We start from the raw sequence: 24896 nt of genomic DNA, 5'->3' as shown, positions 1-24896 counted from the left end.
AAAACAAAATCGAAAGCACACACATACACACAAATATTAAAGTAGGAATTACATTGTTGTGAGAGGTATAATTTTTTCACATAAACTTGTTCCATCATTACACTATCTATTTCATAGATAAAAATGTTTTATTCGTACAGCCTCTTTCCGTGACTGAGTCTTTGTGCCCCAAATGTTTTATCTACCTTGCTAAATCTTTTCCTACACAGTAGTCTTATCAATGAATTGCCAAACAATACCTTGGTACACATTTGCTCATAAAATAGTTTATTATTGCTTTACTGATAGGATACTTGGGTTGGAACATACAATAATTTGGGTCTATTTATTCGTTTGAGCATGAAACTGCAGCACTTATTGGGGGGAAACAGTTGTGGATTCCCCATCCGTTATGTTGGCACGTGGCGAGTAGGACCTCATCACCTTCACACACTACATCATCCATCAGGAACGTCGCAGCCTCGGGGATATCTGGGAAATCTGCGGCGTCCACAACCACTCCCTGAGTAAAGCCGAGCTGACGGCAGACTACCGTTGCCGCGGCATCATCGAAATCGTGAAGACAGACTCGTCCCCACGTTCCTTCGTAGTATACCTCCACCACTCCCTCAGATAGTAATGGTGACCCAGACAGACGTACTAAAAAAAGAGAAAGAGTTTATTTTCTTTTTTCAGTTGGGTGAATTATCATGAAACTTTACAAAAAGAAATATATATCATTAGCTTACAATGTACATAATCTCCTAAGCTAAAAAAGAAAATGAAATGTATTTTAACCTTGCATTATATTACTGACTTGATGATATCTAATTTGTTAATGATGGCAATATAATTAACTTTCTTTTAATGATTTTGATTACAGAATATGTCTGTTTTTTGCCAAATATACAATATATATATTTGAATTATGTGTTTATTTGTGTGTTTTGTTTTGTCCTGTCCCCTTGTCATTCATTAATTTATTAGTAATTTGTTTCTTATGCTATACTGTGTACGTTTTGAACTTGTCCACGTATATTTTCACTCTGCAATGCAGCCCTTTGGCTGCCATGACAGTATTTTCAAGAAACCAGACCAACTGAACTGAAAATTGGTTGAAGCGGGAATAAAACTTCCATTATCCAGTCATACCAATAGAAGAACAACCTCAGCTGTGGGCGCAGGTAAAAATGACAATGAAGACTCTATGGGTCTCTCATGTAGTCATGATTATGATTACGCCAAAACTGCTGAGCCTAAAGATCTCTGGAACCACTGTTAACCCTTTTAGTCTTGTGGCAACAGGTTTAACCCTATTCTAACTGGGCTATTTGAGACCAAGTTTTTACTGGGGGGGGGGGGGGGGGGGGTCAATTTGACCCCCCCTTCAGATCTCAGCCGCCGATAGCTCGATCGCCGCAAAATTTTGCCTGAACATAGAGCCGGATGTCAACTACAAGATTACAAGGTCATACAATAGAAAAATGTTGATTTTATATTTTTTAATAAATCAATTATGCAAATATCTGCAAGAAATCATATTTTCACCTATAACTCCATTAAAAAGACTGAAGGATTGCTAAATTTTTGTGTCAGAGTTCCTCAAGACACAGCAAAAAATTTTCTTGTAAAAAACTAGCGCAATCATAATCAGTTTCTTTTGTTTTCTATTGTTTAGATAATTTCTTATGTATTTTATTGTTTTTTCGATCTTTTGTTTTCTATTGTTTTTTTGCAAAAATTTGTTGCAGGCACTTTTCCAAGCTTATCTACATTAGAATTGATTAATTTCAATGGCTAAAAGTTGAAATAATCTAATTTATATCAATTAAATTAAAAAAAAAACACAATTTGCATTGGATTTGTACACGAAATCATGAATTTGTGATTTCAAGTCCCTCAAAAAACGCGGTGGGATTAGGATTAAGTAGAAAGTCAATAGCATTTTAAGACTGTGATCCTGGAAAGGTTCAGCCTGCATGCACATTCCTGAGTCCACTTCTTTGAAGATTGATCGCATTATCTTCATGAGGCAATCGATTGATTATAAAGCTGCATTTCTTGTTAAAGGCATAATCTACCATTTCAAAAGTCAGCATCAGTGCTTCACAATAGACTTAAAATGTGAGTTAGGAATAGAAACAACCAATGTAAAAATTTGAACCAGTATAATCAATGTTAACCCTAACTAGGCCAGGCTATTTAGGTAGTTGATAGAGCCGGGGGGGCCTCCCAGGCCCCCCCTCCAGATCTCGGCCGTCGACCGCGCGATCGTGACAAAAATTGGCACACACATTGCTTATGATGTAATCTAAAATACCATGAAGTTAATTTTTCAAAAAATTATCATTCATGCAAAATTATGCTAATTTATGCATAATAATGCATGAAACCAGACTATTTGGTATAAATCACAAAACAAAGCTCAAAACAGGCACATTTTTTTGAGTAAAATTTCTTTTTAGTGTCCTTAGCAAATGTAATGAAAAAAAATTGTGATATCAGGAAAAATTCTTAAGTATTTTGTTGTTTTTTGAATTTCTTATGTATTTCTTTGTTTTTTCGACTTTATGTTTTCGATTGTTTTCGGATGAAATTTGTCCACGACATCGCTCCGAACAAGAAAATATGTTATTCATTGATTTTAATCAATAAAACACCAAAATAATCATGCTTTTATTGAATTTGCCTGTAAGCATAGTTTGCATTGAAATTGTACACGAATTCATGTTTTTGAGCAATTTTGGGTCTGACGTGCATGTACATATTTATGCGTAACTTCGGAAGCGCGCGCCTGGGCGTCGCAAATTTGGTGTCAAAAGATGCGGGAGACTCGAAAAAAAAAAGTCATGAAACGTCGCGGTGATAGCTTTTTGCGATTGCGATACATCGCGCGGAATGTCGAGGGGGGGGGGCCTCGGAGCCCCCCCCCCGGCCTAGTTAGGGTTAAGTATTGGTAAATATGCAAAAATGTGAACAATAAGTACAATGAAAAATGTTTCCAGACTAAACCGTCTACAGTTATGATTTCATGAGAAAAACAGCGATATCTCATTATATCTTAGGCTTTACTGCAAACATTTTATACAATAGGATGTTTTGTGGTACAACTAACCTATACATATGCATAAAAGAAGATATCTTGACCATTTTTTAAATCACTGCTCCCAAATTCATTGTCTCATTGATACTGTCTGTTAAAACCCCTCCCCCCCCCAAAAAAAAAAAAAAAACATTGATATTACCACGCAGCTGAAGACTGTGATATTCAAAATCTGGACATGTCTTTCTACGAGTCACTGTAGTCGCTGTACAAACATATGCTTGTATTATATGCATATGTATTACATCAGCTGGCAATCTCTACAAATGCAAGATCGATTCGATTCAAGTCTCACCTGGCACTGTGCAAGCCACACCTACATCCTCGCCGTGGTTACAGTTGTGTTCGCCTATCTCGTTACCCGGGCAGGTATCCAGCCTGAACTCTTCCCCTTCGCACTGTAGATTATCCAGCAGGATGGCCCCGCTGCCTTCCCCAAACACCTCGACGCTAAAGAAGCCGGCGGTTGGCCCGTATCCTAGCTGGCGGCACACCACGTCGGCATCTGTGAAGATAAAACAGGATGTGGAATAGAAGGTACAAATTGTATCAAAGTACAGCAAATCTTTCAGGTTGATCTTACGCAATGCCATTATGATTATAATTATACAGTAGTTAGGTTGTATCAAGTCGGTCACAGCCAATAAACTCTTGAACATCACATACCACGATTGTCTGATGTTTCTCCTTATTTACTGGTGCAACTTGACATCTCAAACTCCCAGCACCACACTTTTATAGTGGTTTTCACAACCCAGGATTTGAAAAAGGATTTTGACTTTCTGTTCCATGCATGGGACAAAAGTGAGCAACATGGCAATGCAACCTCCAATAAATGCTTCAAATTGTTTTAACATTTTGTTATCCTCTGAATAAAATGAGTATAACAACAACAACAACCACTACTACTACTACTACTACTACTACTTCTACTAATACTAATACTAATACTCCTACTTCTAAAACTACATTGAATCAGTTAAAGGGACTGTGTTATTTTGGTTGACACCTAACTTCAGGTTTCTCACATCTTTTTTTTTTTTTTTGTGAGATACCAAGAAACCCCTTATGAAGTACGAAAGAGCATGTAATTCCAAGAAAGATTCAATGTTTGTCAGATTCAAATTGTTTTTGAAATGGCTGAGATATCCAAAATAGAGCATTCTAATAAAAGGTGGGACCCACCTTTTATTAGATTGGCTTTCATTTACTTTGCTTTTGGATGTCCCATCCACTCGCAAACCAATTTTCATTCAAAAAACTTCGAATTTGTCTTTGAATGGTATGCTTTGTATCATTTCATAAGTAGTTTCTTGGTATATCAGAAAAAGTTAGAAGCCCAATTCTCATCTCCACTAATACTATACCAACCCTTTAGTAGGATGATAAGGACAAGAATGGTTTCAATAATTACAAAAGTTGCTTTTTACACTGCATCTTTCAGAATGATGTGGTGCTCTATGCAAAATTACTTTGATAGGTGCTTGGTGAGAATAACAATGATTTAGAACAAATGTATATCATTATTATACTTTCGTTTGTGTCTATGGTGTCTTTATACAGTAGGTCCCCCCCCCCCCCAACAAAAAAAATACAATCAGATCTTTGCATTGATAGCACCCAATATGCTTAAACCATCTAAATGCTACTTCAGGGTTTTAAAATATATCATCTTAGCTCTATTTCGCAGAAAACCCCATTCAATTTGGTTATGCGGTCACAGAAAAATGTGGATTGTTGTGAAGCATGTCATGAGTGATTCTTTCAAGTTTATACACACATATATACAAGGAAAATTGAGCCGAAACTACCTTAACTTGACCCTGACGTTACCTGATTTATCGAAGTAGTCATCACAGACAGTGCCCCACTCTCCAAGGTGGAACATCTCAACACGTCCCTCCAGGCTGCTGTCGCCCCCAGTGAGGCGTAGACTGCCGCTACTTGCTGCTCACAGAGGGAGGGGGAGGAAAGAGTAGGGACAGAGAGGGAGATCGAGAAATAACTTAGCAACAGGTTCTGGGGCAGGTCTGCCAACCTTCCCACATCCAAATCAGGGAGATTCCACATAGCAATCAGGGAGATACATGTACAATAGTATCTGTGTGTTACATGCATTTCAATGGGCAAACATAATTCCCAAGTCAGAGAAATTTTAATATTGAGGCGTAGACTGCCGCTACTTGCTGCTCACAGAGGGAGGGGGAGGAAAGAGTGGGGAAAGAGACGGAGATCGAGACATTACTTAGCAACAGGTTCTGCGGCAGGTCTGCCAACCTTCCCACATCCAAATCAGGGAGATTCCACACAGCTATCAGGGAGATATATGTATGTTACATGCATTTCAATGGGCAAAAATAATTCCCAAGTCAGAGAAATTTTAATATTCTCTTATTCAGACATAAACAGATTTTGACATTTTCGGGGAGACTCCTGCAGAATCAGGGAGACTTGGCAGCTCTGCTGTGGCAAGTCTGCCCACGTTCCATGATATGATGCAATGGGGTAAGAGGTCAAAATGGACAAATCTTCCCTTAGTGGCTGAAGATTCATGAGTGACTTTAAAAACCCTAGAATCATTTTTCTTGTTGTTGTTTTCCTAGATCATACTTGGACAGTGCATCCACATATCAAAATAAACTATCGTAAACAAACAAACATACCACCACCACCACCACCAATAACAACATCAACAACAACAACAACGACGACGACAACAACAACAACAACAGCAACACAACAACACAACAGCAACGAGAACAAAACAACTACATCAGAATGTATATCCTCTCAGCACAGCATAAAACTATCATAAACAAACACACACACATCCAAATGACCACACCATAACAACACAAAACAACACAACGACACAACACAACACAACACAACACAACACAACACAACACAACACAACACAACACAACACAACACAACACAACACAACACAACACAACACAACACAACACAACACAACACAACACAACACAACACAACACAACACAACACAACAACAACAGCAACAACAACAGCAACAACAACAACAACAGAATGTTTGTCCTCTCTGAACAACAGAAAGAGATATTCTATCAGGTTTTCAGAGACTCCAACTCTCCCGCTTTCGACGGGAGATCTCCCGCCGAAAATCCACTTTTGCAAAATCTCCCGTTCTCCTGCTTGAGATTTAATTTCTCCCGCCCTGGCTCTGTGTCTCCCGTTTGAAATGATTTCTTACTTTTTGTCTTCGTATGTTGAAAAATAAGCCTTAGATAGCACGAGGGAGCATCAAGAACCCTAATTATTAGAGCTTCCAGGGCCCAAGCGGGCCCTGGATCCCGGCCACAAAGAACTTTGCGCTTGTGATATTCGCTTCGCGCACATCAAGTTGGAGTCTCCCGTTTGCTAGGGGTTTCAGGCGGGAGAATCTCCAAATCAGAAGGTGCTTTGGGTTGGAGTCTCTGGGTTTTTTGGGAGACTCCTGCCAAATCAGGGGGTGGGGTGTGGTACGGGAGACTCTGTCGCTCTGCTGAAATACTCACGTAGCTCACACAGCACGCCAGCCTCCTGGTCAGCAAAGCATCCTGTCTCCCCAAATGCAGAGTGAGCGCACTGGCCGAGGTTTGCCTCCGTCCCCGTGCACTGGACATCGTCCAGCCAGAAGCCGATGGGGTCTCCGCCATAGAAGGACCCGGCGTCGGCGTACAGGGCCCCGAGGAAGCCCAGCTGTCTGCACACAACGTGGCCCTCATTTAGGTCCCAGCTGAGACGGGAGAGGAATGAGAGTGGATGAGAGATATGAGTTGGAAAAAATGCTCAGGAAGTGATGAAGGGTGTACTGTAAAAGTGGAAATTTTCGCGTATTTCTCGCAATCTGAAAAAAGCACAAAAACAAAAGCATGTGAATACTTTTGCTTGCCATATGTTCCAGTACTTGATGTCTTGATTCTGCGGAATCAAAAGCGTGCAAAACTCCTATAACCCTGCCAAGTATGAAAAAATTAGTAGCGCGCAAAAATATCCACTTTGATAGTTCTCAAGTTCTCTCCTCTCAAGTACCGTACCATACTATCCTGAGTTTTCCAGTGTGCTCCAAAAGTGTATCAAAACTGTAGCAAAAGTGAGCATGAGAAAAACGCACACTACTGTATACAGCATATATCAAGCAGGTCTGAATTTTCGCGAATGGGAAGTTCCCAATGATTTCGCAAGCGATTAAATTCAGGATCGTGGAGTCCTATACCGAATTGAGAAATGTATACGCATACATCACATTCAGGTACGGTATCTTACAGTATGGATTGATTTGGGTTAGCTTCTCCTTGGAGAGTTCGAATATGGCTGAAGACTAGAAATAGACAAAACAGGGGGAAGGGGCCGTGTTTGGAGAACAAAACACAGTGATGTAGGGAGCAAGGAAAATGGACACACTAATAGTAAGATATTGAAAACAGGCTTACTATGTAAATAGATTTAAATGCAAAAAATACTCCGAGAAATGAAAAGAGTATAGGCATCATGTTACGGTGGAAAATTGGGAGGAGTGGTGCATGCAAGCTATAGATAGATAGACATAAAATACAAATCTGTACGCTTCCAAAGGAGAAAAAGCACAGTGATGTGCACATAATATATTTTAACTTACAAGTAAACAAGGCAATCGCCGAATTGTGTCTCGCCCATTCGCGTACAAGGAATTAATATTTTTTATAACTCCCACAAGTTAATTGACCTGCTTATGACCTTTGACCTTGTGGTGACCTTCAACACCCTAAGGGACATTCACCATCCAAGTTTGGTCACAAACGGACAAAGGATCAAAAGTAATGAGCCATAATCGAAACGCGCCATAAAAACTTAACATTGGGCCCTAAAAATTTGTTGACCCCTTTCTGTGACCTTTGACCTTGTGATGACCTTTAACTTCCCAGGGGACATCTACCGTCCAAGTTTGGTCACAAACAGACATAGGGATCAAAAGTTATGAGCCACAATCAAAACGCGCCCTAAAAACATAACATTGGGCCCTAAAAGTTTGTTGACCCCTGTCTGTGACCTTTGACCTTGTGACGACCTTCACCTCCCCAAGGGACATCTTCCATCCAAGTCTGGTCACAAACGGACAAAGGGATCAAAAGTTATGAGCCATAAACGAAATGCGCCCTAAAAACTTAACATTGGGCCCTAAAAGTTCGTTGACCCCTGTCTGTAACCTTTGACCTTGTGGTTACCTTCAACTTCCCAAGAGACATCTACCATCACCCAAGTTTGATTGCCATTGTAGCAACATGTGCTGAGTTACGTGTGATAAGAGAGTCTTGCAAGTAAACTTTAACGTATGACCTCAAATGACCTTTGACCTTATCATGTGACCTCTTACGGCACCATAACATGAAGGTACCCCCAGTGCATCCATCACCCAAGTTTGATTGCCATTGTAGCAACATGTGTCGAGTTACATGTGATAAGAGAGTCTTGCAAGTAAACTTTAACGTTTGACCTCAAATGACCTTTGACCTTATCCTGTGACCTCCAACGGCACCATAACATGAACGTACCCCCAGTGCATCTATGACCCAAGTTAGGTTGTAATCCAAGCAACTTATGTGAAGTTATTTGTCAAAAGAGAGTCTTGCAGGTAAACTTTAACATAGAAAAGAGAGTCTTGCACATACTCTTTAATATATGACCTCAAATGACCTTTGACATCATCACATGACCTCTGACAACACCATAACATGAAAATACCCCTAGTGCTTCTATCACCCAAGTGTGGCTGCCATTGCTGTAACAGATGCCAAGTTATGCATCATAAGAGAGTCTTGCAGGTAAACTTTAACATTTGTGACGGACGACGGACGACGGACGGACGACGGACGACGGACGGACGACGGACGGACTACGGACGGACGACGGACGGACGACGGACGGACGCCATTTGGATCCCTTAGTCTCGCCTTCACCTCCGGTGGGCGAGACAAAAAGACAGAATGAAAAACAAAAATCTGTACGCAGAAGCATCATCATAATTAAAGATCCCACGTGGCACATCGGCTCTTATTACCCCATTGACCATGGGCTCATTTTGCTACAACACGCATTGCATACAGACACCTCCCCGAGTATACTCGTGACTCGTCCTTAATGGGTTCATGACAAATTTGGGTAACTATTACAACGCATGCTGGGCCTAATGGCATATGACCTCTGGTGCTTACTTGGTATCACAGACTGCTCTCCACTCTCCATCGTGGTACACCTCCACCCTACCCTCTTCTGGGGTCTTGCCATTCAGTCTCACCTCGACAGGAGGGGGTGCAGGGGTACCTGTCATGCAAGAAATGGAAGAAACATGCTTTAACTGAAGGATTGCCTCCCCCTTTGTTTTTTGAAAGGCAAGTTTTGGCATTCCAAACACATTTATGTAAAATGTTTAGCTGGCTGGTGTGACCCTTAACCCTGTTATAAAAAGAACAGACCAGATACGCAACACCACCAAAAATAGAGGTGTCCTTTTCATACCAGGGTTCATCTCTCTACCAAACTGTATGAAAATCCATTGACAACATAACAGGTGGTTGATTGTGCACAAATGCAAACCATACAAAACTTTACTTTGTGTATGTCTGAATAATAAAGTATGATGTCAATAAAAAGCAATATGCACACAATTACCTCATTAGATACACATCCCTAAAAAAAGAGAAAAAAAAAGAAGACAGGAAAGAACTTTGTACAAACATTTGGTTGGTTGAACAGACCGGGGAGGGGGGGGGGGGGGGGGGAGGGAAAGCTAGACTTTCCACCATGCAATTGTGACTTGTTTGTCTCCAATCCCCCAGGGAAATGATTTGAGCAAGGTTGTAGGACACAATTAAAGTAACCGGCACATAAAGGGATACGAGATTTACTAGTATACCATACAGTACATTTGAAATAGATATCAGCCTTGTTCAATGCTCTGTCAAAACATCCATCCTGCCTAATATCATATCACTGAAAGAGAGGAAAGCTAGGGTATTGTTTATCTTTATTGGTGTAAATTTACAAAAACATATGAATGCACTATTTATTTACTACACTTGCATTTGTGACAAAAGCAGTGCCTAAGGAGTGAGTTGATATACCAAGAAACAAACTACAGAATACTGTTAAGAATAAACCATGGTGAAACTGGTTGTAAATCAACACAGGAGTCCCACATTCTGGAACGTACACAACTTACCGGTTTCGCATTTGACTCCTACATCCTCACCATGGCCGCAATTGTGCGTACCGGCGCCGCGGTGGAGGCACATCGAGAGGGCGCTCTCATCACCACGGCAGTTGACATCGTCGAGGAGGATTGGGAGCTCCTCGTTGGCGCCGAAGCCGGCATTGGGGACTACTTTCTCTGCCGCGGCGTAACCAAGCTGGCGACAGACCACGTCGGCATCGAAGAGGTCAAATGCGTCATCGCAGACCGTCCCCCACTGACCGTCGATGGACACCTCCAGCCTTCCTTCTTGAGGGTAGATACCACCAACCAGACGGACCTCTATGATGTCCTCTGCGTGGATGAAAAACAAAATCATTGTGCGGTTTCAATTTTATGCACACTGAAATTTAGTAGAGAGGCAGTGTTAAACCACAAAAGACAATAAGAAAGACAGAAGGTTTGTTACAATCAGGCACAGATTTGAGGAAATTGTGGAATTTTGAAATTTCAAATTTCTCCAATATTGGTTGCAACCACATTGGCAAAGGAGGTGATGATGTTATTGACTTATTGACGTCAAATCGTGATTGATCCACAAACAAAACTAATCTGCTTTTAATTACCTTTTCATATAAAATAAACAAATACTTTTACACAAGAGATGATTAAACAACCTTGCACTGATGATGTCAAGGCAAAATTACTGACAAAAAACATGATTTTCTAGCATTCTATTTAACTCTTTGAATGCCATTGTGCAAATCCGCTGTGTGCAAAATTATTCTGAGGCTGCAATGCACAGACATTCACTTTTCATAGAAACGTTTACGGTAGACATGCAGCTAGCAAAGTTGTAGAGAAATTCCTAAGCTTTGTTGTGATGCAACTCTTGTGGAAGCTATGATTATTTTTCTTGCAAATGGTCAGTACCTGCTTTATTGTACAAGTCTGCCAGGCATGACTTTTGCATAAAACATATCATGTACAACTGCAACAGAAAAGTAGAATTCAGAAAACTGGCAATGCTTGTAAATCTACTCGAACACAGACAATACCCCCCCCCCACCATCCAGCAAACCAACAGTAAACACAAACCCAAACAGCTACAGTTGCAACTTACCATCAAGGCAGACCACCGAAGCATCTTCCAGATGTGAGCAGTCGTGCACAGTCCATGGGTCATGTTGGCATCTCGCCAAGTTTGTCTCGTTGCCATAGCAGTCAAAGTCCTCCACCACGATGGGACCAGTACCCTGACCAAACCTGCCAATCGCAATGGTACAGCCTAGATGTAGCCTCATCTACTTCACAATTCCCATGAAGGGACTGTACAGTACTGGTTGAGGTGAGGATTCAGCGTGTAACGTTTTGCGAGATATTTAGAAACCATTCTATAAAGTGTTGAACAGCATACAATTCTAAGGGGTATCAAAAGATTATTTGATGAATATCACTTTTGAAATGACTGAGATATCTAAAAACGAGGTACAAAAACAAAGCGATCCTAATAAAAGTCGCGGCCTGTCAATTTAATTAGGATTGCTTTTTTGGATATCTCAGCCATTTCAAGGCCAATTTTCATCAAAAAAACATTGAATCTTTCTTGAAATTACACATTTCATTACAGGTTTCTCATTATCTCATCAAAAAAATGTTATAAACCTGAATCCTCACCTCAACCAGTACCATACAATCCCTTTAAAATGTGTGTGTGTGTGTGTGTGATTGCCTGTGAGATGGGTGACAAGACATTTTGCTCCTGAGAGAGCTGCTCCATTCTTATATTCTCCAAGGACTTAGGGTCAGGATTGTAACAGGGTTTTGGATTTAGTTTGGTATGAGGATTAGGATTAGGGTACGGGTTATGTTTGAAGGCAGAATCTATGTTTGGCTTATGCTTAGCAGACATTTCATGGAAGCAATTGTGGCAGGAGAAATGTCTTGGAACCGTACGTGTGATATATGTAACTTTAGTCTGTATTTCAGATGTATTCACTCGTTAATGTAAGACCATTTTGCTCTTCTTCCTTTGATGTCATTTGGCACAAAGGGACTGATTGGCCTTGACCCTAATTTCACTGGAGGGGGGGGGGGGGGGGGTCAAATTGACCCCCCCCCCTTTTTTGACCCCCCCCTGACATTTCGCGCCACGATTCCGCAACGCGTAAAAATTTTGCCGCTTCGTTTCATGACTTTTTTCATTGAAGTCTCCCGCATATTTTGAGACCAAATTTCCGACGTCCGGGTACACCGTTCTGAAGTTACGCAATGTTTTGCATATGCACGTCAACTGGAAAACAGCTCAGATTCATGATTTCGTGTGCAAATCCAATAAAAAATTGTGTTTTTTTTGTTTAATTGATGTAAATCAGATTATTTCAACTTTTGAACATTGAAATTAATCAATTCTAATGTAGATAAGCTTGAAAAAGTGCCTGCAACAAATTTTGGCAAACAATACAAAACACAAGGTCAAAAAACAATAAAATACATAAGAAATTAACAAAACAATGGAAAAAAAAGAAACTGATTTTGATTGCACTATGTTTTTACAAGAAAACTGTTTGATGTGTCTTGAGGAACTCTCACACAAAAATTTAGCAATCCTTCATTCTTTTGATGGAGTTATAGGTGAAAATATGATTTCATGCGTAAATTTGCATAATTAATTTATTAAAAAAATATATAATCAACATCTTTCTATTGTATGACCATGTAATCTTGTAGTTGACATCTGGCTCTATGTTCAGGCAAAATTTTGCGGCGATCGTGCGATTGGTGGCTGAGATCTGAAGGGGGGGTCAAATTGACCCCCTAGTAAAAACTTGGTCTCAAATAGCCCAGTTAAAATAAGGTTAATATGGCCACCATTACCAGTCACCTGCAGCAGACCATAGGGGGGATGGAGTCTTTAGAATGTTTTCTAGAGAGGGGGGTTTTCTTTTTCAGTGCAGTAAAACAATCTTTGCTACTGGCTTCTTTTCATATCAAGTTCTGGCATCATGTCCCAAACCTGGGGGAATGATAACCTTAACTCACTACCAGAAATCTACCTTAGATGTGAAGATAGGGATGGAAGTAAGCAGCCAATTTCTGATCACAAGTATTTCTTGTTGTGGCAGCTGCTATTATTATTGCAATTACTATTTTTTTTATTATTATTATTATTATTATTATTATTATTATTATTATCATCATTATTATTATTATTATTATTATTATCATTATCATTATCATTATTATTATTATTATTATTATCATTACCATTATTGTTATTGTTATTATTATTATTATTATTATTATTATTATTATCATTATTATTATCATCATCATTATTATCATCATTAAAATGATTATTATCGTCATCATTATCATTATTATTTTATTATTATTATCGTCATCATTATCATTATTATTTTATTATTATTATTGTCATTATTATCATTACTGTGGAGGGAATCTGAGAAAGTTGATATGTCTCTCCCCCTTCCCTTTTCACTTTGTTGGAAGTTTACGCCTGCATTGTCTCTGGTTGCTCATTACTATTTGTGACTTGAGTTTCAACATTCTCTCTTTTTTTATGTATGTTGGGGTTACACCAACTATCTAGAATTAACAAAGATATGTTCAGCAAAATGGCCACTAAGTGATTGGAGAAAGTGGCAGCTAACTTCAGCATGTCACAGAAAAATATTTGCTCACAGAACATGGAGACGCACTGAACTATAATGTACACCGCATCCAGAAAGAAATATGCAGACAAGAATAATGCTCTAAATGGAAGTCAAAGATATGATTTGTTATGATTAAGAGGTTTACTCAAATATGCCTAGAACCAATCTCAGTTACTATCAAATACATAAATTGTATACTAGTGATTAGAAAACCTAAACATAGAATGATACGAGCAGAGGAAAAATTGATAATAGATTCTACTTTATAGGCTTGCCTTGCTCGTTTTGGGGCCGAAATTACTCCTGTGTAGTTCAGCTGCTTGCAAACAACGAGGGCGTCCTGTAAGTCCCAGTCATCGTCGCAGATGGTGCTCCAGGTACCATTGTAGTACACCTCCACCCTACCCTCGCTGGGTTGACTCCCGTTCACGAGTCTCACAGCAACCTCCGACGGATCAGCTGCGGGTGAAAAGCAAAGAATTTCCACTCTATAGAGATCAAGCTCGAACGCACATGGTCACAAGTGCACAATTCAATGTCACAACAAAATGACAATCAATACAAGCCCATATCGTCGCTGGGGTGACAAGACTTGTATCTGAAAGTTTGGTGAAAATGACTTTTTTGATTAATGGTCAAATGTGACCCTGCACCTCAAAACAAACAAAAAGTCGCCAGACATGAATTTTTAGTTAAGACCATATTCTGAAAGAGCAGACTTTAAGCTTTAAAATGATGTATAACTCAAATCAAATGAACTCTCCTAACCTATCTAAATATTGGAAAGAAAGCACAAACTCAGGAAAAGTGTGAACTGAGAAAAGAGGCTCTGAAGTACAGTGTCTATTCAAGCGCTTAATCTTTACCAAACTGTGCTGGCTGTGCGATGAACGGGACAAAAAAACAGGAAGTAAACCACCAGAGTAACAACAATGAAGGGATTATCAGATTAAACTGAAATTAAGCATGCCTCATTAACACATTCTGTCCATAATTAATGCCAACTATCAAAGCAGTAGCATTATCCTTTCAAAAGTTATTAGAGTTGAAAGTGAAGAGTGTGGACAAGGTTCTTCAGAAATGAAAAAGGGATTCTAAAGACACACCTAATCACACTATTCTACCAAAAAATGTTCGAGATAAACTGCTAAAAAAAACACACTTTCCTGCCCGTTTTATGATACCAAATTTTAGTATAATGTAAAAGAAGACCCGCTCTTTCAGAAAATATGAAAAAGTCAAGTTCGGCTAGGTTGACCCATTTCACTTATTTTCAGTCCTCACTCAAAATCAGTGTGTGCGACTTTATGTTCGTTTTGAGGTGCACGGTCACAAATAATGAGTTAAGTGATGTCCTGACCAAATCCCAACTGTCTTACTCCAGAAGTAAACCCACCACGTCATGTCAAAGGAAAGGCTCTCCCATTCACTATTGTGCTTTGGCCGCCATGTTTTTTGGCTCTCCAGAACATTTGACATTTTATGGACACGAGGTCTTGTCGACCCAGTGATGTTATGTCTATTCAAATCCACATTGTTAACAGCAATGCATGAAGCAGGGAATGGAGTCAGAATTTTATGTAAAATGCCACAATGGAATTCACAATAAATACAGATACAATAAATAATAGCTAATAAATAAATCATGAATAAAATAGAAAGGCAGGTCTATGGTTGTCACCACACAACCCTACAGCTTGGAGAAAACAAATGGAAACAAAACCCAAACCGTAAACCTGCTTCTCATTTGTTTTTGCTCAAATCCTTTAAGTTAAGTCCATGGCAATGAGGAAAAAACAAAAGAAAAACATTCAGGAGGTGAAGAAAGGTAGGAGAAAGAGGTGAGATACAAAGAAATTTGTGTATCCTTCTTTTTGTATCCTCTTCCCTAGGATATGATTCCTAGTGGCTCTGTCTGGATGACTTACGAATGAATTGTCCAGTGTTACAGCGCACACCAGCCTCGGGACGGTCGACCAAACATGCAAGGTCTGGCTCCGAAAACTCGCAGCTCTCCAGGTCCGCTGCGTCCTCTCCACACTCGACGTTGCTCATGACGACCGGCACGTCTCCCCTGCCGAATTCCGGGATGGTCACGGCCTGGAGGGCGCCGTCGGGGTATCCCAGCATCCTGCACGCCGCGTCGGCGTCGACCTTGTCCCAGCCCGTGCTGCAGATGGAGCCCCACATGCCATCGTAGAGCACCTCAACTCTCCCCTCACTGGGCTGCAAGCCTCCGACCAATCGGACATGCTCCATCGGAGTCATTGTCGGGGGAGCTTTTGAGAGAGAGAAAAAGAGAGACAATGAAAAAGATACTGAAGCACCAAAAATAGTTTGCTTGCATGAAACTTTCATAAATTTCACTAAGAGCAAAAAATTTGCAAAAGTAAAATGCACATGAAATGTTTCATCTAAACAATGCAGGGAAACGCCAGTGGCATTTTGCGGAAGTTCTATTCCGCAAAGGCTGTCGGCTAAAATTCACTATTAAAGTTTCATGCTGAGAGTTTTTACAGTAAAGGGTTGCAAATAAAACAGATGGAAAAAGACAGTGTGTGTGTGTGTGTGTGTGTGTGTGCGAGGGAGAGAGAGAGAGAGAGAGAGAGAGAGAGAGAGAGAGGGTGATAGAATGTTGCACTTGAAGTTGAACAAATTTCTCACCATGCTGCTGTTGCTGTTTATGGTAAAAACAATATAAATGGGGACCCATCGGAAAATAATTTGCCTATTAATAAGGCAATGCTGAGATTAAATCCAGCAATATCACAAACAGCTCATTGCTGTTATCTAAGCTTATGCTAATGAAACGCCTGCAGGAGAGAGGTCATGATAATAAATGTCTCTACACGGGGTTCATACATAGGAACAGGAAAAAAAAGGCGAAGTAAGGGGGGGGGGGGACAGAAAAAAAAATTCTCCACCTTGGAGCCCACACTATGTAAAGAATAAGTATGTGACCTGCCACAACAAAGGATCCTGAAGTCACTGACAGCTGAGCCAAGAAAATCGAGTTTGAAGTGAGATTATCACAATCTGTCAAAACAATCGGATGTCTGTTTATGGTATGATTTTGTAGTCTAATGTATAGCGTCTATCATCTGCCGAAATTTTGAAGTTAAATGATCAAAAGAAAGGTAAGAAATTAATGTTTTTCTTGGCCATGATTTTCTGACTTTCAGTGGAACAAAAACGGGTCTGAAGATTTGGATCTAGCGCCACATAGACTCTGCGCCTAGCAACTAGGGAATGATCTTATTGGTCAGATTACTGATTTGGCATGCGTCGACTGCTGGTGCTAAGCTTGAATGAACAACGCGGTCTGTTGTTAGGCGCATACAAAGTACATGTACCTTCTAATGTCAAGAGGTGAAAACTGTCTTGCCTTCCCATGCTCATAACAGCATCAGAAGGAAAACTTTGAAGGCGGTTTTCTTGAAACGCTGATTTCTCTAACGCTCAACAAGCGCTACTAAAATCATTGATATCTCCGCAACTGCATACTCGTGTACTTTTTATGGAGAGTGTGGGAATGTCATATTTTTTCAGAAAAAATTGTCCTCCCGACTTTCAGATCCTTTTGTTGTAGTGGGTCACATATATGAATAAATTTCTCACCATGCAGACAAATGACTGAGGCGTCCTCATAGTGTTGACAGTTGTGGGTGTATAGACCAGAATGAAGACATTCTAAAATACTCTCCTCATTTCCTGTGCAATCCACGTCATCCAAAAGAATATCGCCCTCTCCTTCTCCGTAGTGCGCAGCGCTCAGAGCCAACTCCGCACCGGGGTAGCCTAGCTGGCGACAGACAACATCGGCGGCGGCGAGGTCCCAGTTGTCGTCGCACACCGTGCCCGTTGCGTTGTTCACAGACAATTCAACGCGTCCTTCCCATGGGTTCTCTCCACCCACCAGGTTGATGGATACAACGTCATCTTCTGCAAGATATACAGAAAGAAAAAAATACCTTTCATGTTGAAACAAGAATTTTAAGGAATATGGTGACCTGTATAACATAAAACTTGCAAAGTCATCAGCGGTATGCTTACTCTAAGAAAAAAAAAATAAGAAGGACATACTGTTGTGCTGGTCTCGTCAGCATGGTTTAAAAGTATTCAGAGATACTATCACACTACAACAACAATAACAATTTGCATTCTTTTTCTTCTTCTTGTTATTATTATGGTAGTATCTATTCATTCATTTGGCATTTGCAATTAAATCTGTGGACAATATAATATCGATGAAAACAAAAGTTTGTGAGCTTTCATATTCATGCTAGCTTCACGTCGTGCAAAATCTGTGAAAAGATCCACTAATTTGCAGTTTATCGTTTCTGTTTCAAGCCTCCTCCATGAGCACCACAAGTCTTATCACATCGAGATGGTCTACCTGTAAGGCAGTCAACAGCAGCAGCATCAGTAGGTTCGCAGATCACCTCGTCCTCAGTCTGGGAGCAGACTCCCATGGACGCCTCGTCTCCAATGCACTCGAAATTGTACCTGGCACTGGTCGCCGCCTCTACGGCCGTCGTCCTGCGGAGGCGCAGGGCCGAGCCGAAGCCCGCCTCGCGGCAGAGGACCCGGGCCTCGCGGAAGTCGAACAGGTAGTAGCAGAGGAACGCCGGGCCAGAGCCCTCTTCCGAGATTGCCGCGGTCCCCGACCCGGGTTGAGCGATGTCAGAGAGAACACCCACAACGGGATTGGCCTCTGTAGACAAGAAGAAAGTGATGAAACCATAAGCATAATATCTCCACTAATATCTACATGTACACACGTGTAGTACAATCATGAAATGCCCCCAAAATCTGCGAAATCCCCCCCCCCCCCCCCCCCGAGTCACAGACAAATAAACACTGAAACTACACCTCACCTGACCCAACACCAATAAATATCAACATAGCAGCTCATGACACACTCAAACTACGCTGTACACCAGCATGATGAGCTGCACACACATACAAATCCAAGCTACATAGCCATCCATGACACACTGAAACTACACCACACACCAACCTGAGCTACACACACCAATTCATGCTAACTGCATACACATACACAGCTACCCACAACACATACACATGTACATCCCACATCAACCTAAGCGTCACACCAATCCATGGTAGCTGCATAGCCACCAATGACACACTGAGACCACACAATGTATCAACCTCAGCTACAAATCCCAAAAGATGCTACATACATGTAACCACCCATAACACACTAACACTACACCACAAATCCACCTGTGCTGCACACTAACACTACACCTCACACCCACCTGTGCTGCACACAACCCCAGCATCTTCTGAGTGTCCGCAATTGTGTATCGGGTTCTTAATGCAGCTGCTGAAGTTGCCTTCCGTCCCTCGACACATGACATCATCGGCGAGGATCGGTCCCGAGCCCTCACCAAAGCGGGCGAGCTGCACCGCTTCAATGGCATACACGAAGCCCAGCTCTCTGCAGACTACTGTGGCATCCTTCAGGTCCCAGTAGTCATCGCAGACGGTGCCCCAGACTCCGCCCGCGTTCCATTCCACGCGCCCCTCGTTGGGACTCCCTCCGTCCATCAGGCGGACCATGCCGTGCTGGGTGAGGTCAACAGGGGACAAAGTAGAATCCAAAGGTGGTGGAGGCGGAGCCAAGGTCGTGGTTGGCGCCTCAGTGTCGGTATCTGCCCCATACAAGGTAGAAAAGGTGACCATGATATTACATTTCTGAAACATACCAAGGTCAAAGTTCACTCTTGAATACAAAACCCTGAATGCACATTGATGGGAAGGAGATGAAGGGATCCAGTTTTTAACTTAATCAACTACCAGTAATCAAAATAGTGGCTTCATAACAGTATGGGATAACCTGTTGGGGGTTCAGCATGCACTGAGGAAAGTCACATCATAATCAAAGGTATTCAAAAGTTTTATCCTTTTGGACATCCCCGAGTTGCATTATTTGTGTGAATATATCCACTTTCACAGTACCCTGTATAACTGCGAATTTATGTCACCTGCATCACTTCATATTTTGCAACGTCTGGAACTGTTTCTACTGAGGAATAAAGTACACAGCGATGCCGGGTAGAGTAAAGTAATGCAAGGAAGCTTGCAAAATGTAGTGAACCAGGAAGCTGCAAATTTTTAGGTCATAGATAAGGTGACAGATGCACATATGAGCTATTCAATGATATGCGATAAAGAATTTATTGTCCCTGGCATCATCCACTACCCAATGCTTTTCTGCTCTGGGAAAAAAAATCAAGGTGTCCTCTTATCACACCTTGTTTATATGTAATGTAATTTGTTGTTTATCTTTTGTCAATATGTGTTTATGAATGAGTGACAAAACCAACTTTAAATGCCATGCTTTTATACATAATTTGAACAAATAAAGAAATGAACTGAACTGAAATGAAATCATCCATTCTTATTGTTCAGTAGATACACGCTCTAAGACAAAAGATACCCCCCCCCCCCCCTTCCAGGTCTGCCAACCTTCCCACATCCAATTCAGGGAGATTACACACAGCAATCAGGGAGATATCACTGTGTTACATGCATTCCAATGGGCAAAAATAACTCCCAAATCAGGGAGATTTTAATAATCTCATATTCAGACATGAACAGACGTTGACATTTTAAGGGAGACTCCAGCAGAATCAGGGAGACTTGGCAGCTCTGCTCTTCCCCTACCCCAAACCCCTAAACCTCCAACCCCCAAACTGAGGAATTAACCCCAAAGTCTCTCACCGTTCTGCAGCCTGCACCTCACACCAGCTTCTCGGGTAGTGTCGCAGCCCAGCCTGGAGGTCAGGAAACCCTGATGGGGGCACAGCACCAGCTGAGATTCACTGCCGTCACAGAGCAGGCCGTCCAGCACCACCAGTCCCGTCACCGAGTCTCCAAAGTGGGAGGCGAAGAAGACCTCCTCGGCCCCGCCCGGGTACCCCAGCTGGTGGCACACGACGTCCCCATCCTCCAGGCTCCACTCCTTGTCGCAGACCACCCCCCAGCCGTCAAAGTACTGGACCTCCACGCGACCCTCGTTGGGACTTGACCCTCCTGACAGACGAACTGGTAGCGGCAAAAAGGAGTATGTCAAAAAAAGGGTGATATAGTGCACTCCCGTAATAACGAGTACAGTTATAACAAGTCTCACAACAAAGCAAAAAATAAATTTGCACAGTTACACTGTAGCATTTATATCTTTCTTTACATACATTGCTGTTCAGCTATGACAAAGATTTGATATAACGAAAGAAAACTACCAGGCTTTAGGACTTCATTATAATGAGTGTTGCCTGAACACAAAAACAACTGGATGTAAGAATTCAGCTAGGTTGAATGTGAACTGAAGACATGCATTGTGCAATGCTAGAATTCTTTGATTTTAAAAATAGGATTGTGACTATCCGCATGTTCCTCTCACTGTCAGGGCCTACAGTCAAAAGATATCATCCCTACAGTGGAAAAACGTTGTGTCTCAAAAATCTGGATTTTTCAGGAGAGAGAATATTTCTTTTCATTTTTTGCAACACATTTGCCAAATAGCATCGATTATAAAATCAAATCCTGTGGAAACTCTGTTTGGGATCACATTAAAAAATGTAATGTGTTAAAACTAAATTCATATATGGAGATGAAGATCAAAAAGATGGGGGGGGGGGTGGGTAGACGGGGGGTGGGGTAGATGGGGGGGGGGTAGGGGAAGAGAGATGAGAGGAAGAGGGAGAGGAGGAAGAAATAAAAAAAAAAAAAAAACCCTTTTGACTTTTTCCTTGATAATTTTTCAATGTGGAGACTTTTTTTCCCCCTAAAGTTTTGTTACTTTTTTTCTTTCATATCTTGTGCACAATATGAGACCTTAAGAAAGAAGGAAAGAAAGACCAGCAGTTGCGATCTTAACAAATTAATTTGTAGAGGGAGACAAAGTGAAGAAACTCGCATCTGAATGTGAGACCTTATTTGTGAAAATTGGGGCAATGCTTGCCGAGACATTGCACATCTTCATGACCAATGTCACCAAAATGTGACGTTCCCATGACTTTTGTGTGTACAATGTTGGGGGGGGGGGGAGGGGAGGGGGAGGGCACAGAAACCCTAATTTGAAAATAGTCCAGACAATGTTTGGTTAAAGAGGTGAAACAGGGAAATGGCGACACTTACCAGGGATCTCACAGCTCACTGAAACATCCTCCGAATGAGAACAGTCCCCTTCGGTGGCCCCAGTCCTGGGGCACTGCCACAGGTTCGCCTCGTCTCCGCTGCAATCCAACTCGTCCATGACGATGGAGCCGTTGCCAGGGCCGTACACAGCCGAGTGATAGAAGCCGACTGCCTCGGCCGTCAACAGCTGGCGACAGACCACTCTGGCGTCATTGATGTCAAAGTTGTCGTCGCACACCGTGCCCCACTCACCCTCATTGAAGATTTCCACCCTACCCGACAGGAGGTTCGGACCACCAGCTATTCGCAGATCACCCTGGAAAGCTGCAGAACAGTATCACAGAGAAACAACATACTAGTAATAACTGTCGAAGAATTAAAGAAAAAAAATACTATTTATCTATCTATTTGTATGAATAGCAGACTGCCTGTCTACAATGCAACTAACAATGATTCATTTTCTTTTTTTTTTCAGATTTTTAATCTTTTTTGGGGATTCTAATATGCATACAAAGCATAATCCTAGTGATGGGAAACAAATTTGGAAATCAGGCCTGTAGAATTTCCCCATGCTACTATATACGGCAAATATTTCGTGAGTTTTTTTCCCGCGAATTTCACAAGTCCGGAGCTATTCACGAAAGTAGAGACACACGACAAAATTGACTCTGATCTCCATACGAATGTGACGTATTGGTATGCGCATTTCTCCATTCAGTTCAGTACTCCAAGATCGCAAATTTAACCACTCGCGAAATCGTCGGTAAGTTCCGATTTGCGAAAATTTAGACTTACTAAATATAAGGCATATACAGTACATTACTACTGGATGTACAGTGTAGACAGTACTTTATGACCAATACTGCTGTGGTAGTGTGGTGTTCACTTCAAAAGATTTATATCAGGTTATTTTCTATTAAAGGTGAAAAAACATGTTGAACTTATGGTCTTGTGTTGCAGATCCAGACAATGAAAATTACTTCTTTATTCCAACTGACTTGACAGGCAGAAGAAACTTGTTTAATATTCAAAGAGGAAGGGCTGACCACCCAGGGGTGGAGGTGTGGAGGGGGTAGGGGCATGCATCTGTACTGGTGGGGTCAAGGGGTAATGTAGTCATGTGGAACTGATCGCCATCTTTCTTTTCCTCAACACAGATATCAGTAACCTATTTGAGTTTTCCTAACTTTACTTGTTCATTATTGGTTTTATAAATCTCTGTCATGAGCATGATGAAATATGAATTCTTCCTTCATGTCTTTCTTGTTTTGTTTTGTCTATTGTAAAGTTTAGCAAATCTATACTGCATAAAATTATGGCTACCAGCAGATATCATGAAATCATAAGAGCCACATATGAGCTATTCAATGATATGCGATAAAGAATTTATTGTCCCTGGCATCATCCACTACCCAATGCTTTTCTGCTCTGGGAAAAAAAATCAAGGTGTCCTCTTATCACACCTTGTTTATATGTAATGTAATTTGTTGTTTATCTTTTGTCAATATGTGTTTATGAATGAGTGACAAAACCAACTTTAAATGCCATGCTTTTATACATAATTTGAACAAATAAAGAAATGAACTGAACTGAAATGAAATCATCCATTCTTATTGTTCAGTAGATACACGCTCTAAGACAAAAGATACCCCCCCCCCTTCCAGGTCTGCCAACCTTCCCACATCCAATTCAGGGAGATTACACACAGCAATCAGGGAGATATCACTGTGTTACATGCATTCCAATGGGCAAAAATAACTCCCAAATCAGGGAGATTTTAATAATCTCATATTCAGACATGAACAGACGTTGACATTTTAAGGGAGACTCCAGCAGAATCAGGGAGACTTGGCAGCTCTGCTCTTCCCCTACCCCAAACCCCTAAACCTCCAACCCCCAAACTGAGGAATTAACCCCAAAGTCTCTCACCGTTCTGCAGCCTGCACCTCACACCAGCTTCTCGGGTAGTGTCGCAGCCCAGCCTGGAGGTCAGGAAACCCTGATGGGGGCACAGCACCAGCTGAGATTCACTGCCGTCACAGAGCAGGCCGTCCAGCACCACCAGTCCCGTCACCGAGTCTCCAAAGTGGGAGGCGAAGAAGACCTCCTCGGCCCCGCCCGGGTACCCCAGCTGGTGGCACACGACGTCCCCATCCTCCAGGCTCCACTCCTTGTCGCAGACCACCCCCCAGCCGTCAAAGTACTGGACCTCCACGCGACCCTCGTTGGGACTTGACCCTCCTGACAGACGAACTGGTAGCGGCAAAAAGGAGTATGTCAAAAAAAGGGTGATATAGTGCACTCCCGTAATAACAAAGTCTCAAGACAACAAAGCAAAAAATAAATTTGCACAGTTACACTGTAGCATTTATATCTTTCTTTACATACATTGCTGTTCAGCTATGACAAAGATTTGATATAACGAAAGAAAACTACCAGGCTTTAGGACTTCATTATAATGAGTGTTGCCTGAACACAAAAACAACTGGATGTAAGAATTCAGCTAGGTTGAATGTGAACTGAAGACATGCATTGTGCAATGCTAGAATTCTTTGATTTTAAAAATAGGATTGTGACTATCCGCATGTTCCTCTCACTGTCAGGGCCTACAGTCAAAAGATATCATCCCTACAGTGGAAAAACGTTGTGTCTCAAAAATCTGGATTTTTCAGGAGAGAGAATATTTCTTTTCATTTTTGCAACACATTTGCCAAATAGCATCGATTATAAAATCAAATCCTGTGGAAACTCTGTTTGGGATCACATTAAAAAATGT

At 41.4% G+C, this 24896-nt stretch overlaps 1 protein-coding gene across 1 annotated transcript in view; it reads right to left on the bottom strand.

Moving 5' to 3' along the window:
- Nucleotides 1–325: 325 nt before the first annotated feature.
- Nucleotides 326–24896, bottom strand: part of LOC139717677 (uncharacterized) — a 609026-nt gene continuing 584455 nt past the window's right edge. Inside the window, exons 33-50 of the mRNA XM_071629179.1 lie at nt 24050–24373; nt 23167–23211; nt 22121–22444; nt 20705–21028; nt 19237–19632; nt 18348–18665; nt 17570–17893; nt 15880–16230; nt 14227–14410; nt 11398–11540; nt 11295–11311; nt 10305–10614; nt 10160–10185; nt 9298–9380; nt 6622–6842; nt 4916–5032; nt 3378–3587; nt 326–639 (exon numbers count right to left, since the gene is read on the bottom strand). Coding sequence (XP_071485280.1) covers nt 326–639; nt 3378–3587; nt 4916–5032; nt 6622–6842; nt 9298–9380; nt 10160–10185; nt 10305–10614; nt 11295–11311; nt 11398–11540; nt 14227–14410; nt 15880–16230; nt 17570–17893; nt 18348–18665; nt 19237–19632; nt 20705–21028; nt 22121–22444; nt 23167–23211; nt 24050–24373 — 4031 coding nt within the window. The remainder of the gene's footprint in view (nt 640–3377; nt 3588–4915; nt 5033–6621; nt 6843–9297; nt 9381–10159; nt 10186–10304; nt 10615–11294; nt 11312–11397; nt 11541–14226; nt 14411–15879; nt 16231–17569; nt 17894–18347; nt 18666–19236; nt 19633–20704; nt 21029–22120; nt 22445–23166; nt 23212–24049; nt 24374–24896) is intronic.

This window comes from Diadema antillarum, unplaced genomic scaffold (assembly GCF_040938485.1).
Source record: "Diadema antillarum isolate AM-2024a unplaced genomic scaffold, OU_Dant_1.0 scf00000080, whole genome shotgun sequence".
In the NCBI taxonomy this organism is placed as follows: Eukaryota; Metazoa; Echinodermata; class Echinoidea; order Diadematoida; family Diadematidae; genus Diadema; species Diadema antillarum.
This window is presented reverse-complemented; position numbering and strand designations above follow the sequence as displayed.